The following is a 14,826-nucleotide window of genomic DNA, read 5'->3' on the forward strand; positions in this document are numbered from 1 at the left end:
GTGGTCTTTGGTAGTGATACCGCTATAAAAGAAGGAGATCTTGTCAAACGCACTGGATATAACATTTGAATTTCTCAACCATTCCACGTTTCCGAAACGGATCCTATCAAATATTTTACTTTTCTATGATCATCTCTATTTTAGGTATTCGGGGAATTCTCCTTAATAGACGAAATATTCCTATTATGTCAATGCCAATTGAATCAATGTTATTAGCTGTGAATTCGAACTTTTTGGTATTTTCCGTTTCTTCGGATGATATGATGGGTCAATCATTTGCTTCATTGGTTTCAACGGTGGCTGCTGCGGAATCAGCTATTGGGTTAGCCATTTTCGTTATAACTTTCCGAGTCCGAGGGACTATTGCTGTAGAATTTATTAATAGCATTCAAGGTTAAACATGACTCCTAGAGAATTACAAAAATACGAAGTTCTCTTTTCTCCTTTCGTTCTCTTCTTTTTGATTTTGACTTGGTTGGCAGGGTCAGGGCCTTTCTCGCTGGGCGAGCGCATCCGATTGATTCTAAAGTCCTTTCCTAAACCACTTCCCGTTCAGTTGCTGAAAGATAGAGAGAACCTTTCTAAATGAGATTGAGTTCCACGAATATGCAAGCTAGAAAGATGCTATTTGCTGCTATTCCATCTATTTGTGCATTTAGTTCAAAGAAGATCTCAATCTATAATGAAGAAATGATAGTAGCTCGTTGTTTTATAGGCTTCATCATATTCAGTCGGAAGAGTTTAGGTAAGACTTTCAAAGTGACTCTCGACGGGAGAATCCAGGCTATTCAGGAAGAATCGCAGCAATTCCCCCATCCTAACGAAGTAGTTCCTCCGGAATCTAATGAACAACAACGATTACTTAGGATCAGTTTGCGAATTTGTGGGACCGTAGTAGAATCATTACCAATGGCACGCTGTGCGCCTAAGTGCGAAAAGACAGTGCAAGCTTTGTTATGCCGAAACCTAAATGTTAAGTCAGCAACACTTCCAAATGCCACTTCCTCCCGTCGCATCCGTCTTCAGGACGATCTAGGCACAAAGTTTAACTTATTAGTTAGGAGGAAATTTTGCCCCCAGTGTATCTCGAAAGCAGAAAAAAATAGAACTCATTCGAGAGAGCTTGGTGGTCTTAAGAATAAATAAGACGAATAGAATCTAATTCATGTTCATGCTAACAGAAGAGCGGATCCAATACAATGTCAATAATATATTATATGCAACTTCTTTCTCAAAAAGTGCTTGCTGCACTTCTTTCTCATGAAGCTGCTTTGCAAGAAAGGTTTGAGTTCCCTCCGGGGGTTCTGATAGCCAATGCTTCCTACGCTCCACCCTTAGCCCTTAACTCCTTAGCACAAGCACTAAGTAAGCCCAAGGCCTTCAATATCGCACCTACTAGGACTTCATTTTCGTTTTCGAATAGGACTACTTCTTTCTTTTCTGTATGCTAGGGCCGCCCGCACGCTTTAAGGGTTGTTGAAGGTATTGCACTAAGAAAGACTCCTGCCGTTGCTATGCTAAAGGTAAGATTTTCTTTGAAAGCCGCTCAAGCAATTTCTTTAAAAAAAGAAGAGCAAGCAAGACAAGATAAGGCTCGAAAGCTGCGAAGAAAGTAGAGCAGCTCTAATCGAGCTGTGAAATCGGTGTGGTGAGGTATTGGAAGTGTTCAGCGAATATAGATAAAGACACTAAAAAGAGCACCGTGCTATACTGCTCCATAAGGTAAGGAGGGCTTCCGCAAAACTAGGTAGCTTTCGCTAATGAGAGATGGATGTAACCTTTCAGCCAGCGGGCCTTGATGTCCGAGAGGGAAGGGCAGCCAACCGAGCTCAGAAAGCGAAGCCATCGCCTCCAGTTATTCCAGTGGTTAGGAATCTGAACCGGCTCGGCTCCCTTTTATTGGTCGAGTAGCTTTCCGTGAAATAGCCTTTATCTCATCGCCAATGGCCGGGTGAGGAAGAATGAATTGAATCTTTTGCCCTTCGAGAACTCAAAACGAAACGAAAACAACTGCTTAATGCTTTTAATAGCTTATAGGGGCCCAACTCCGCTAATCCGGACATTCGCTAAGATTCCCTAACCAAAAGAGGGCACTCAAGACCTGGATACTCTAAAACAAGACCACCACTTCCCTTCCCGCAGAAGAGGAAGAACAAGAGTCTGGTTGCGCTTCGGGACGACTTCCCCTACCACTACTGTTAAATAGCGCCCTCTTCTCTTAGTATAGTAAGCTGGCGGGCTTCTCCCAAGAGAATGCCTTCACTCCACTCCCCCTTAAGACGCCTATGGAGAACTAAGGTACCATTAGGAGTATCCTTTCCGAAGGCAGGGGGAGCTCGAAAACAACAAACGCCACTATTAGTACTTCCTCAGAGCGATTGAACTAGCCTTTTGACTAAATAGATATGGGCATAGAGAGGGAATCCTGAACTACAGGAAAAAGGGAGAGCTACTTGCCAGCAGAAGTAAAGAAGAAGAGGCACCCCCTTCCGGAGAGTGATACTTAAAGATGACTCCGTCAGAGTTAGCAAAATAGGAAGTTCTCTTTGACTGCTTCCCGGACTTCGGGGACCTTTTGGCCCTCCGCTGGAGCTGCCTTTCGTAGCTCTAGATTCTCCTCTACTCTAGAAGCTCGTCCGTTCTTTTGTCCAAGCCGGAGGGCGCAGATGGTGCGTGCGGGTCGTCCTGAGAAGACTTCCCCATCATCCAATTCATTGAGGAATCCCGGCGAAGATAAGAAAAGATGGGGCGGGGTAGGAGTTCTCTTTCCCCCAGACTACTTTACTCACTGGAAATCATTCCACGTACAGGAACTGGGTTAACAAAAGGGGCTCGAACTACAGGGATCTGATACCTTCTTCCCTTGGTCTGGGAGGTAGGTTATGTAGGCGTACAGCAGTGCGTGCCGCTGGTGTATTCGATCACGAATGGGCCAAAGAATCGATTATATAAAACCACGACTTTCTTTTCCTGCTCGGTCGGAGATAGCTGCTACTTACCTACGACTACTCGGCGGTCTCAGAGACCAAACTGATCCACCTACCTTATCTATTTTTTGATACCTAGCTCACGAGAACAGAGGCCGAGTCTCTAGAAGCTAATCCGGGGATAGCCCTTTGGCTTTGGGCACCTTTTCCCAACTTACAACAGTACAAGGAAGGCGGATCCTAGGTATAGCCTAACAAACCCGACACCTACTTTATATATTACCAGAAAAGAAAGAGTGCTTGGTCCCAGATAGCTGAACTGCCCGGCTAGGCACGATCGCAGACAGACACAAATGGGGCGCTTGAGGAAGCCGCTTGCCTTAGTGAGCTCGAAAAACAGGAAGGGGAGGAACGAAGTTGCTAGAGTGTAACGATTCGTTTCAAATGAGTGTAACATAGTGAAACTCATTTCGTCTAACTACGTTCAACTCATTCAGAGGTACGAAGTGACTCGACTGAAAGGAAAACTTTCATATCAAGGGGCTTAGCTCTATCGAACGGTTATCACAGCTTATTCTCAATTTCAATTCGTAGCCTCAAGCATCGATACTGAAGAAAGAATAGATAGAACGAAAGAAGCGAGGGTGCTTGCAGTTTCATAAAACGTAGCGTAGCGTTTGTTGATTGGGGAGATATGTCAGAGGATCCATCGTAAGGGTACCTTTCAGGACGTCTTACGAACCTTTCTCTATCTTCAATCGCTTCAATAATCGAGTGCGTGCCGTGCTGGTATACTGACTCTTCTCTCGAAAGACCCGGCCTTCCTTAGGTCAATCAATCAGGTTAATCCTTCCCAACTTTGTTTTGAATCCCTTATGCCAGTTCAGCCCAGGAGTTGGCCTTGGTTTGAAAGATCATCTGTCCAAATCCATCCAGGATCTTGGGTGAGGACATTCCATCCTCACGCACTTGTGGCTGAGCATATAGCAGAGACAAAATGATATAGCTATATCGCAACGCTGTAAGTGTGTAATTAGGCACTTATACAGGTTGATATAGTATATATATATACATATATTAACGTCAAAATTCTGATATTTTCTCTCTAGGGTAATACTCAAGAGTTGATGTTGGTATGTATACTGTATAGAAAACATAAAAAACCTAATCATAGGCATTCCTTACCTCTGTGTGTGATATGATGCCGATCATAATCCCTCTTTGCAAGAAAGGGGCTAGGCAGGTTCAGAATGAGAATCTTCTACACCTGTAGTTTAGCAATCAATAGAAGGCTTAGCTTGAAGCATGGCTTGCCGTTTCAATAAGGATAGATCTAATTGATAAAGCCGCTCGACCTATTTATTGAAACTATGTGTCAAGGGTTTGAATCGAATGACTGATCCTTGTTGGGACTCCTACTTTCTTTTGAAAGGAGTGGAGCGAAAGTCTTTTCAGCAAGTGGAGGAAACAGGAGAAAGATGAACCAATGCCTTGTTGAGGGAAGGAAGCGTACTTTGTGTGCAGTCAGGCTTGAGATCACACTAGGAAGATAGTAGAATCAGCAGTCTCAGTAGTTTAAGAAATAGGGCCGGAAGCCACTTTAGTTTCAAGACCAATTGCTTACTCAAGAATCAGACCGACGAAAGCTGCCTCTTAAACGAACAAGAACGAAAGAGGTTTCGAGTTGATCAGAATTACCTAACCAATTATAGGACCCTTTCACATTTTACAACAGTCAATTCCAACTCCTCCTCTTTTTATCGGGAGGAAAATAGTTTTTGCATGGATATGTCTCCCTGAGAAAGCATGCCGTATCCTACCCCCTAAATGGATAATGGATATAGGGCGTATGTTTCACCAGCGCTGAAGGTTGTCGGTGCCATAGAGCTAGACCTGTGAGCAACTACGCTTTCCAGATAAGGATGGAGCCGGCTGTCATCACTCACCATTTACTTAGCTAGAACACAACTTCCATCATAATTGATTCTACCTATTTCTAAAGGATTCCATCCAGCCACAGGTTTCCCTATGGCTACCCTCTCTCATGAAAGAGCACTTTTTGGTCCATGTCTCTCGAGAGCAAGTATGGCAGAAGAGTACGAAATGAGTGTAACTCAGTGTAACGATTCGTTTCACATAGTTACACTCATTACAACGATTAGCTAATGAGGCTCTGGATTGGTTCGAAGATGCTATTGGTATATGGCCACTATCACTTCGGCCTATGAAGGAATACCTTTATATACAGGTAGGTTGTTTCAGCAATTTCCTGGAGCCGGTAAACGCCGGATCTTTGCTATATGTAATTACATGAAGCAAAGACTGCTCAATCCAGTCCATGATTGGGCAATGAGTGTGTTGCGGACCATTCCAATGGATGGTGCTGGTGACCAAGAGAGACCTATTAACAGGCTGCGCGTAAAAGAACCACGTGATACATATTTATTGTTTTGATCTGAAAAGCGCTACCGATCGGTGGCCCTTATAAGTGATATACACTGTGTTTTCACTATTCTTTGGTCCTACTTACGCGTCAGCTGTTGTCAATAGTGCTCTTGGTCTTAATACTTTTCTTTTAGATTATCCTATAACTAAGAGAAGGTACGAAGTATCATTTCTGGCTGGTCAGCCACTCGGCTATTACGGCTCCTGGGCGCTGTTCTCCCTATCCCATCACTTTGTGATGTGGCTAGCGGCTAAAATGGCGTACCCGAACAGGGTGACCCCATTTAAGGACTACGCTATCCTCGGTGATGATGTTCTCATCACTGATGGTAACGTTGCGTCGCATTACCGGGAGATCCTTAGTAAGCTGGGCGTTCAGATATCTGGATATCTGATAGTAAGTCAATTACATCACATACTGGATGCATTGAGTTTGCTAAGCGATTTAGGGTGAAAGGAATGCAGGTCGATTTGACCCCTATTTCCGTAAGGGCCCTAACCGGAGTGAACAGCTCAATTGGTCTGTGTGTCGTAGGTGAAAAGTACAACGTTTCTAGTATGAACGTTTTACAAAGACTTGCGGGCGCAGGCTATAGAGTCCGTTCACGCCTAATGTCCACCCAAAGTCAACGATGGGAAAGGATAAAGGCTGTGCGACGTAAGGTACAGTATCAAAGAATGCGATTACCCATAGATCTGTGGTTAGGAAGAGGAATGCCTCTCAACCCTGGGTAGGATGATCGCATATCTCCGGAGGGAGATGAAGCCTAAGGAGTTACGTATAGCTCCCGACGAGCTTTTCTTTGATTTGATGGCCAGATTGAATTTAACGAGAGAACTGTGCTCCGTAACTGGATGTCTCAGTGGCTTAAGTGGGTTCACTGGTACTATGCTGTTGCTATGTCCGAGAATGTGACCTTAGAGGATTTCCTGCAGGCGCCTATATGCGCGACTACATGGAAAAGACTCAACGAGCGGAAGGTCTCGTTATGTTCGGACACATGTGGAAGCTATATGATATGGCAGCCGGGTGGTCGACGTCAACAACACCTCCTTACGTGTTTGACCCGGCCACTCAGTTGGAATTTCCTTTTTGGTTACTCTGGTGCTGACTTCCTACTATCTCCTGTGGTCTTATCACCCCGGGAGAATGTTGGACGCAAGAATATCAGTGAAACTCATTGGGAACAATTGAGAAGGATCTTAGCTCCCGGTGACCGGCTTTGCGGGACCGCCATATGGCCTTTTTTTCCTAGGTGCTCATTTTGTATGGGCTGTTTCTATTCAGTGGACGTGGTTATTGGCAAGAACTTATGAATCCATCGTTTGGGCTCATAATAAATTCAAAGTTGCTCCTGCTACTCAGCCGAGAGCCTTGAGCATTGTACAAGGACGTGCTGTAGGAGTAACCCATTACCTTCTGGGTGGAATTGCCACAACATGGGCGTTCTTCTTAGCAAGAATTATTGCAGTAGGATAATGGCTAGGAGGATTTGAAAGGCATTATGGCATTAAGATTTCCAAGGGTTAGCTCAGGACCCTACTACTCGTTTTGGTATTGCTACCGCACATGACTTCGAAAGTCATGATGATATTACTGAGGAACGTCTTTATCAGAATATTTTTGTCGGTCAATTAGCAATAATTTTTCTGTGGACTTCCGGAAATCTCTTTCATGTAGCTTGGCAAGGAAATTTGGAATCGTGGGTACAGGACCCTTTACACGTAAGACCTATTGCTCATGCAATTTGGTCAACCGGCCGTGGAAGCTTTTACTCGGGGGGCGCTCTTGGCCCAGTGAATATCGCTTATTCTGGTGTTGGTATACAATCGGTTTACGCACTAATGAAGATCTTTATACTGGAGCTCTTTTTCTATTATTTCTTTCGGCCATATCCAACATAGCAGGTTGGCTACACTTACAACCGAAATGGAAACCGAGCGTTTCATGGTTCAAAAACGCCGAATCTCGTCTGAATCATCATTTGTCAGGACTCCTTGGCTTGGACAGGACATTTAGTACACGTCGCTATTCCTGCATCCAGAGGGGAGTCCGTTCGATGGAATAATTTCTTAGATGTATTACCGCATCCCCAAGGGTTAGGCCCACTTTTTACAGGTCAGTGGAATCTTTATGCTCAAAACCCTGATTCAAGTAGTCACTTATTTGGGACCTCCCAAGGATCAGGAACTGCCATTCTAACTCTTCTTGGGTCCACAAACACAAAGTTTATGGCTGACTTATATTGCTCACCATCATTTAGCTATTGCATTTATTTTTCTTGTTGCTGGTCATATGTATAGAACAAATTTCGGGATTGGACACAGTATCAAGGATCTTTTAGATGCACATATTCCTCCGGGAGGGCGATTGGGGCGTGGGCATAAGGGTCTTTATGATACAATCAATAATTCGCTTCATTTTCAATTAGGTCTTGCTCTAGCTTCTTTAGGGGTTATTACCTCCTTGGTAGCTCAACACATGTACTCTTTACCTGCTTATGCATTCATAGCACAAGACTTTACTACTCAAGCTGCATTGTATACTCATCATCAATATATCGCCGGATTCATCATGACAGGAGCTTTTGCTCATGGAGCTATCTTTTTCATTAGAGATTACAACCCGGAGCAAAATGAAGATAATGTATTGGCAAGAATGTTAGACCATAAGGAAGCTATCATATCTCATTTAAGTTGGGCCAGCCTCTTTCTGGGCTTCCATACCTTGGGACTTTATGTTCATAATGATGTCATGCTTGCTTTTGGTACTCCGGAAAAGCAAATTTTGATCGAACCCATTACCATTGAGCAAATATGGGTTCGATGTACTTTTATCTTCAACGAGCGGCCCGGCATTCAATGCGGGTCGAAGCATCTGGTTGCCCGGTTGGTTAAATGCTGTTAATGAAAATACTAATTCATTATTTTTAACAATAGGTCCTGGAGACTTTTTGGTTCATCATGCTATTGCTCTGGGTTTACATACAACTACATTGATCTTAGTAAAAGGTGCTTTAGATGCACGCGGTTCCAAGTTAATGCCAGATAAAAAGGATTTCGGTTATAGTTTTCCGTGCGATGGCCCGGGACGAGGGTACTTGTGATATTTCGGCATGGGACGCATTTTATTTGGATGTTAAATACTATTGGATGGGTTACTTTTTATTGGCATTGGAAGCACATCACATTGTGGCAGGGTAACGTTTAATGAATCGTCCACTTATTTGATGGGCTGGCTGAGAGATTATTTATGGTTAAACTCTTCACAACAACTCAATGGATATAACCCCTTTGGTATGAATAGTTTATCGGTCTGGGCATGGATGTTCTTATTCGGACACATTTGGCATGGTGCTAGAATCTTGTTCAGAGGTGTTTTTGCTGGTAGTGACCCAGATTTCAAGTATATAAAAAACATTTCTCCAAAAGATTTTTTCATTACTACTACATAAAGCACTACATTACATAAACAACCACATATGCCTTTTACTAGAGCTTTAAAAGCATTAGGCCAACTACATTACTTAACTTATTTTCGAAACATAAAGATAGGCCTTAACAAGTAGAAAGTCACTATTTTTAGAATTTTTTTTCTAGTGGTTTTCCGGGACCGAAGGTGGCAACCCGCACAACGAGTTCTTCCTTCTCCGTCCGCAGCGCTTGCAGCCTCCTCTCCAAATCGCTTATGTCCTCTCTGGCAGCGGCAATGCGCGCTTCTTTTCTTGCAGGATCCTGTGTTCTAACACTTAGCAAAAGCGCGTTTAGCGTTCTACGGCGCCCTTGAATTGCATTTTGCAGGTTACTCATTTGGACATCAATTTGAGAAATCCTGTTTATATCAGCTATATCCATACGTGCTATTACTCAATTTCTTTGCTTTGATATTTGATGAAGTGAAGAGAGCCTCTATTTATAGAGTGGTAGAGTAATCTCGCCATGCGTCACCGAATTGGATGGCAGGCACAATTCTGACTAGTTCTCCGCACTACTTTATGCAGTTGAATACTATCATGCCTATTTAGTGAAAAACTGGCTGGCTCTGGCTACCAAATCACACTGCCTGTATGAACAAACAAACCTTGCACAACCAGCTTACGTAGAAAAGATTCCATATTCTATGCCAATAGACTCGTGACATCCATGTACTGAGTCGTCAAATGAGCCAGCCCAAGCTTATACGCATTGGCCCACAGGGTGCCCCACCCCAATAGGCCCCGAATGAAAGACCCAAGCCTACATGAACCATCCAAGAAAGTCCTACAATGAAGACTTGTGCTTTGGCCCTTCTGTGGGCTTTCATGCTTATCAAAAATGTAATCATTTTAAGGGTTTGGGATGTATTTTACGTGAAACTTAATCTATTTCCCACATTCTCAAGATCCTGATCCAGCCTTCTTCGCTAACGCTCAACCTCGCATCGCATCCTTACCTTAGGCTATCGAGCTTCGCAAGGAGATTGCCTTTCACCGAAAGCATAAGGGAATGTGACTAATCTCCGGGAATGGGCGGGGAGGCTGAGGGAGGACATAATCTCCTTAAGCCGCTCATATAGGAGTACCTTCAAGGATGAATGTAGGACAGATTTTTGAATGTTCACTTGGGTTAGCAGGGAGCCTGCTAGACAGGCATTATCGAATAGCGCTCTTTGGAAGGGTTAACCTCTTTTGTATATAAGCAGTCAAACAAGATCGGATTGAATCTAGCCTGACAAGCAAGCAATGGGAGTTCGAACCTCCCTCGATCTATTCTATGGTGATTAAAGCGCGTGTTTACCTTTTTGAAAATCTCCTAAGCATGAAAATTTCCTTAACTCAGAGAATGCTTTGGTACAGAATAAGCTGTTGGTTTAAATCAATGAATCTGTGTCTAAAGTTCATTCCAAGCTAGACAATGTCCATGAAAAGGTAACCCAACACTCAAGGTTAGAGATCTTATCTCTGCTCTCGAGTATCGACTGGCTACTATCTGGGAGGAACTTCAATAAAAGAAGAAGCGAGGCAGAAAACTTAAAGTTAATGAGAGACGCCATGCTCGCAAATGAGCAACCCGATCGGCAGTTCTTTTATGCGATAAGACGGGACTGGGCCGGTTTAAAACTCGAAGTCGTAATTAGGCCTGCCGTTCTTAAAGAGAAGAATGACGAAAAAGAGGATTTGACATAAAGAGAGGTCAAGTAAGAAGGAAGGAGATGAATGGAAAACAGCATTGAAAACCAAATTCAGCCTCTGTCAGAGGTTTTCCTAAATCAAGAAGGGGCGCATCGGTAAAGACATTACATTACAGCTAACCGAACTGCGTAACCAAAGCGACTCCTCTTGACGGAAGAGGCGGGATCCTATTCCCCGATGTTCCTGTTCTTAAAACTCCATTCCCTGCGCCAGTACTTACTTCCTGCCTCTAGTTCGAACTTCTAGTACGACAAGACAAGTTGTGGTTATAATAATTATTGTAGTCTAAGTAAGAATCGATTCAAGAGGTCTCCAAGCAATCGCAGCTACTTTCTCTTCCACTGCCTTCTCTAAACCAGCAACAACGGATACGAGAAGAGCTGCAGCGGCTAGGCTTATAGCGCTTACGAGAGCAGCCTATGAGGATTCCCTTTCTATCAAGGCATGATCTTCCTTTTCTTTATCTCACTTCCTTCCTCAACACGGATTCATGGGAAGGGGAAAAGATCCGAACGTTAAAGAGCGGATAAGGAATAAGACCCGGTAAGCATCCCACAGCGAAGGGTAGAAGAATCAGTCTAAGGCTATGCTCTGGGTTCTGGGAAGGTAGTTCAGTCACACCCGATGGATAAGCAGTGATTCCTCTCTTAGCATCTTACCCGGCAAAAAGCCTTAAAGAATGAATAACAGGTATTGGACTGCTTTCAAAGGCAAGGGGGGGGATTACTCTTAACTAACTAAGCCTAAAGGCTATCCAGCTTAAGGATGAAATTCTTTAGAAGGCGGGCGGTAGCAAAGGCAGAAGGAAAAGGCTTAGTCACCAGTTTCATACGAACTCACGAAGAAGGAAGGATGCCGGGTCCTCCCCTTCCCTTGGGTTGACCGTAACTATTTAGTTTATACATCTAGTGTGACTAGAAGGCTTATTAATTCTTATTCCATTTCGTTTTGAAAGTAAGATGCTACTAAAACTTTAGTCTGTATACCCTTGCTTGAATTTAGGCTCTCTTAATAGGTAGTAAGTTGCTGTAGCGCATCAACCATGTCATTTTTTCCATATCCTACTATTCCTGTGGAAGTCTTTTTCATCTTGGGACTTTTCGTACGTTTTTCCTCCATTCCAGTAGCATTTTCTTCATCTGCTTATGTGTCTGCCGATGGTGATGCTGTTCTATATCTTGATTCTGTTTTAGACCTATAGGCTAGTATCCATCGATTAGCTCGGCTTGTCCTATGTTTTAGCTTAACTCATCGTATCGGCGGTTGTCTAAGGGCAACCCCTCTTGAAAGAAGAAATTCAATAGTGTTGGGGCTACTCACAAGAGATCCCCATGCATACTAGGAAGAAGAACCTGTTAACGAAAGAGAAATAAGAGAAAGCAAGTACACGATAGCTATAGATAGCTCTTCCTCTAGCACCCTATAAGAAAGGCCTTTGCTCAAGCCAAAAGGGATCAAGGAAGTACGAGCTAGTAAGATGGTTAGACCGCCCGGGAAGAACCCAGAGAAAGTACCTCTACAACAATAGATATTGTCCATACAAGGACTTTAAAGCCCTTCCTAAGTCAAGCATAAATCAAGGACAATCAACAAAGAAAGAACAACGAAGTAGCAACTCTTCACTTCGGAGCGGGATAACGACCAAAAAGAAGGGCAGCTTTCACACGGCAACACGAGTGAGAAGAACAAGGAAGTAGGAGATATCAGCTTGAAGGTCTTTCCTTGACACGAAGGCTATAAGCATCAAAGGAATACCAGACCTAAATGACTTAGGAGTTTTAACTAGGAAAAGTCCGTACCTTACTTACCCGGGCCAAAGCGCTTTCAATGGTGATGAAAGAAGGGGAAATGAAATCGTAAACTATATAATCAGAAATCCCACAACTGTGAAAATAGACCCAACAAATGTCTTCCTGCAAACCCGCTGTTGAATGATAGCCATTACATTTCAGAATGGGAAGATGCCATTCATTTTAAAGAATGATGAGTCGAATTTAGCACTGGTTGACCGAAATAAATGGCTAAGGAAGCGAGTCGGGCTCTTTGTAAATCATTTGTTCTTCCTTATTGTAGAACTGTTGAAGTGGTAGATCTTCTTGTAACATTTCACTTTGGTTATTCTGAATTCTATCATTGATAGAGTGGATTTCAATTTCCCGTATGTTGTTCTTTCAGTCCTCCCCTTCCATTCTTTGCATTCCCTCTGGCCCTTACTTTCTTTTACTCCTTATGGCATCTGGTTTCAGTGGTTGCTGGATTCCCACGAAAAAAGGCATAATAATAACAGGGCGAATGGTGACTCCAAGAACCTGGGCCTGTTGAAATCTTGAACAGCCCTTCTTCATCTGCGCCTTCAAACAGGTTCCCTTCCGCCTGGTTCCTTCAAAGCAAAGAGTTAATTCGAAAACAGGATTCTTCGCAACAAGTTAGCCTTTCCTCGCTTGAGAGCTAAGAAGATGCATCCCTCGTTCAATCCCCTCCTATGCTTCTGCTTTCTTCGTCTATGCCTATGCCTCGGGGGATGGAGGAAATGGACTTCTTAAGGGCGCTTTCCTCTCCTTTTATGGAATCGTTGATACAGTCAATGTAGAGTTCAAATCATTTGTCATTTGTCAGAGACACGATGATTAAGGATATCCGGCAGAATGGACCACAGTCTTATACTATATAAATAAATTATGGGACGATTTTGATAAAGATGGCGGTTTCTAATGACCGCCGTATCTATTCCTTGTAGAAGCTGCATCACTAATCGCGGATGTTTGGACATCTTTAGGAGTTGAGTAACTGCCAACCAACTCCTTCTCCAATGAGAGAGGACTCAACCCCCGCACGGTATGGCTTAGCATTAGTAAGTTCTTATAGAAAGCGCTGTGAGGGAGGTAATTTCCTATCTAAGAAGCTGCTTCTTCTGTAACAGCAAAAAGAAAGGGCCGGCTATTCTTTTTGTTCAATGAAAGCATTCGTTCATAGTCGCTAAGAGGAATCCGAACTTATTCTTATTCAATTTATAGCAATCTCTGATTGGAAATAGCCTTGATCTCGAACATCACCTAAGCTATTTGAGCTCCTGTCTGAACTCCCCGGTAAGCCTTCCTTCTTATCTTGCCTTCGGATGAGTGAAGTGACCCCCATTCATTCAGAGGCATGGGGCACGTTAAGTGTCTTACTTGATTTTTGATTTCACGATATTCCTGTACCTCTCTGTCTTAAATAAGAGACACCCATGCCAGCTTCTTTCCGAGATGAAGACCAGCCCTTACTCTCTACTTCTGGTAGTCGAAGACTGGTGTGACGACAGAAAAAGAGCAGAAAATTTCCCGGCAAATGCAAGCGTCTCATAGTTCACATTTGATCGATTCAAACCAGCTGCTTAAAGAGCTGCTTGCTACCACTTTGTAATTCTATTCAAAATAGCCCAAGACAGCTGTGGCATGCCCTGTTTACAGCTGCTTATCCTATTCTGTTTTGTCTTTCCGTCATCTCAACCTAAGCATCACGTTCCTAGGGACAGAGACATCTGCGCTCTAAGGCTATCATAGCCAGCATGGTTACATCTAACTGCCTACTGGGCAAGCTTCAACTTCAAAGTCACCTGATTTGGCGCCAGCCAAAGGAGTAGGAGCATGGGCACTGGTAAAAGATTCAATCGATCCTGGTTCTGGTAACAAAGCAGTAGGCAAGCCTTAGTGGGGACCATCCATACCTCTAAGCCCGATACTTTTTCCCCTCGGATCGAAGCGCACCACGGGATGCTTTGTGAACAGCCCCCTATGCTGGTCCCGCTGCTGTTATATGAGCTGCCCCCTCTGTTCAATACCGATACCTGTCAGAAGCTGATGAATCTCTTTCTTTTTCAACTCTTTCCCTTGCCTATCACTTCTGCACGCAAGACGCTTTTCTGGCACAAACCTACTAGTTATTTGTCCTGCCGATCTTGGGCGAACTGATGACACCTCTGCTCCAATACATAAAGCAGTTGAAGCTATTGATTGTAGCAGCTCCGTCCCATTCATCACTGCTTTCTGTTAAAAAGAAATGCTCCTCTCCGATCTAAGCCCTCTCTCTAGTCAGAAATAGCGTAAGTAAGTGAATCAGGATAGATCGACAGGCCAGCAAAGGCCTTCTACCGCAGCGGGCCCCCTTTCCTACCTATGCTATCCTATGCCAAGAAAGATTGGCACAGTGTCCAACGCAACTTAGGGCGTCTAGGTGAACCACCCATTACTCAGTGGGCAGTCATGAAGCAGAAGTGGAAGGAAAAAGACCTCCCCGCCTACTAT

General features: G+C 43.7%; 1 protein-coding gene and 2 pseudogenes across 1 annotated transcript; all 3 read left to right on the forward strand.

Annotated features, from left to right (window-relative positions):
• Positions 1 to 348: 348 nt before the first annotated feature.
• Positions 349 to 4,503, forward strand: LOC130960031 (ATP synthase protein MI25-like). The gene is given in 2 exon segments (XM_057885391.1): positions 349 to 1,098; positions 1,100 to 4,503. Coding segments are annotated over 2 exon segments (576 nt in total). The 5' UTR covers positions 349 to 585; the 3' UTR covers positions 1,163 to 4,503.
• An 81-nt stretch (positions 4,504 to 4,584) lies between these two features.
• On the forward strand, positions 4,585 to 6,986 carry LOC130960030 (uncharacterized mitochondrial protein AtMg01110-like; annotated as a pseudogene).
• On the forward strand, positions 6,228 to 8,827 carry LOC130960034 (photosystem I P700 chlorophyll a apoprotein A2-like; annotated as a pseudogene).
• Positions 8,828 to 14,826: the final 5,999 nt, after the last annotated feature.

This window comes from Arachis stenosperma, unplaced genomic scaffold (assembly GCF_014773155.1).
Source record: "Arachis stenosperma cultivar V10309 unplaced genomic scaffold, arast.V10309.gnm1.PFL2 arast.V10309.gnm1.Scaffold_100041, whole genome shotgun sequence".
Taxonomy (NCBI): Eukaryota; Viridiplantae; Streptophyta; class Magnoliopsida; order Fabales; family Fabaceae; genus Arachis; species Arachis stenosperma.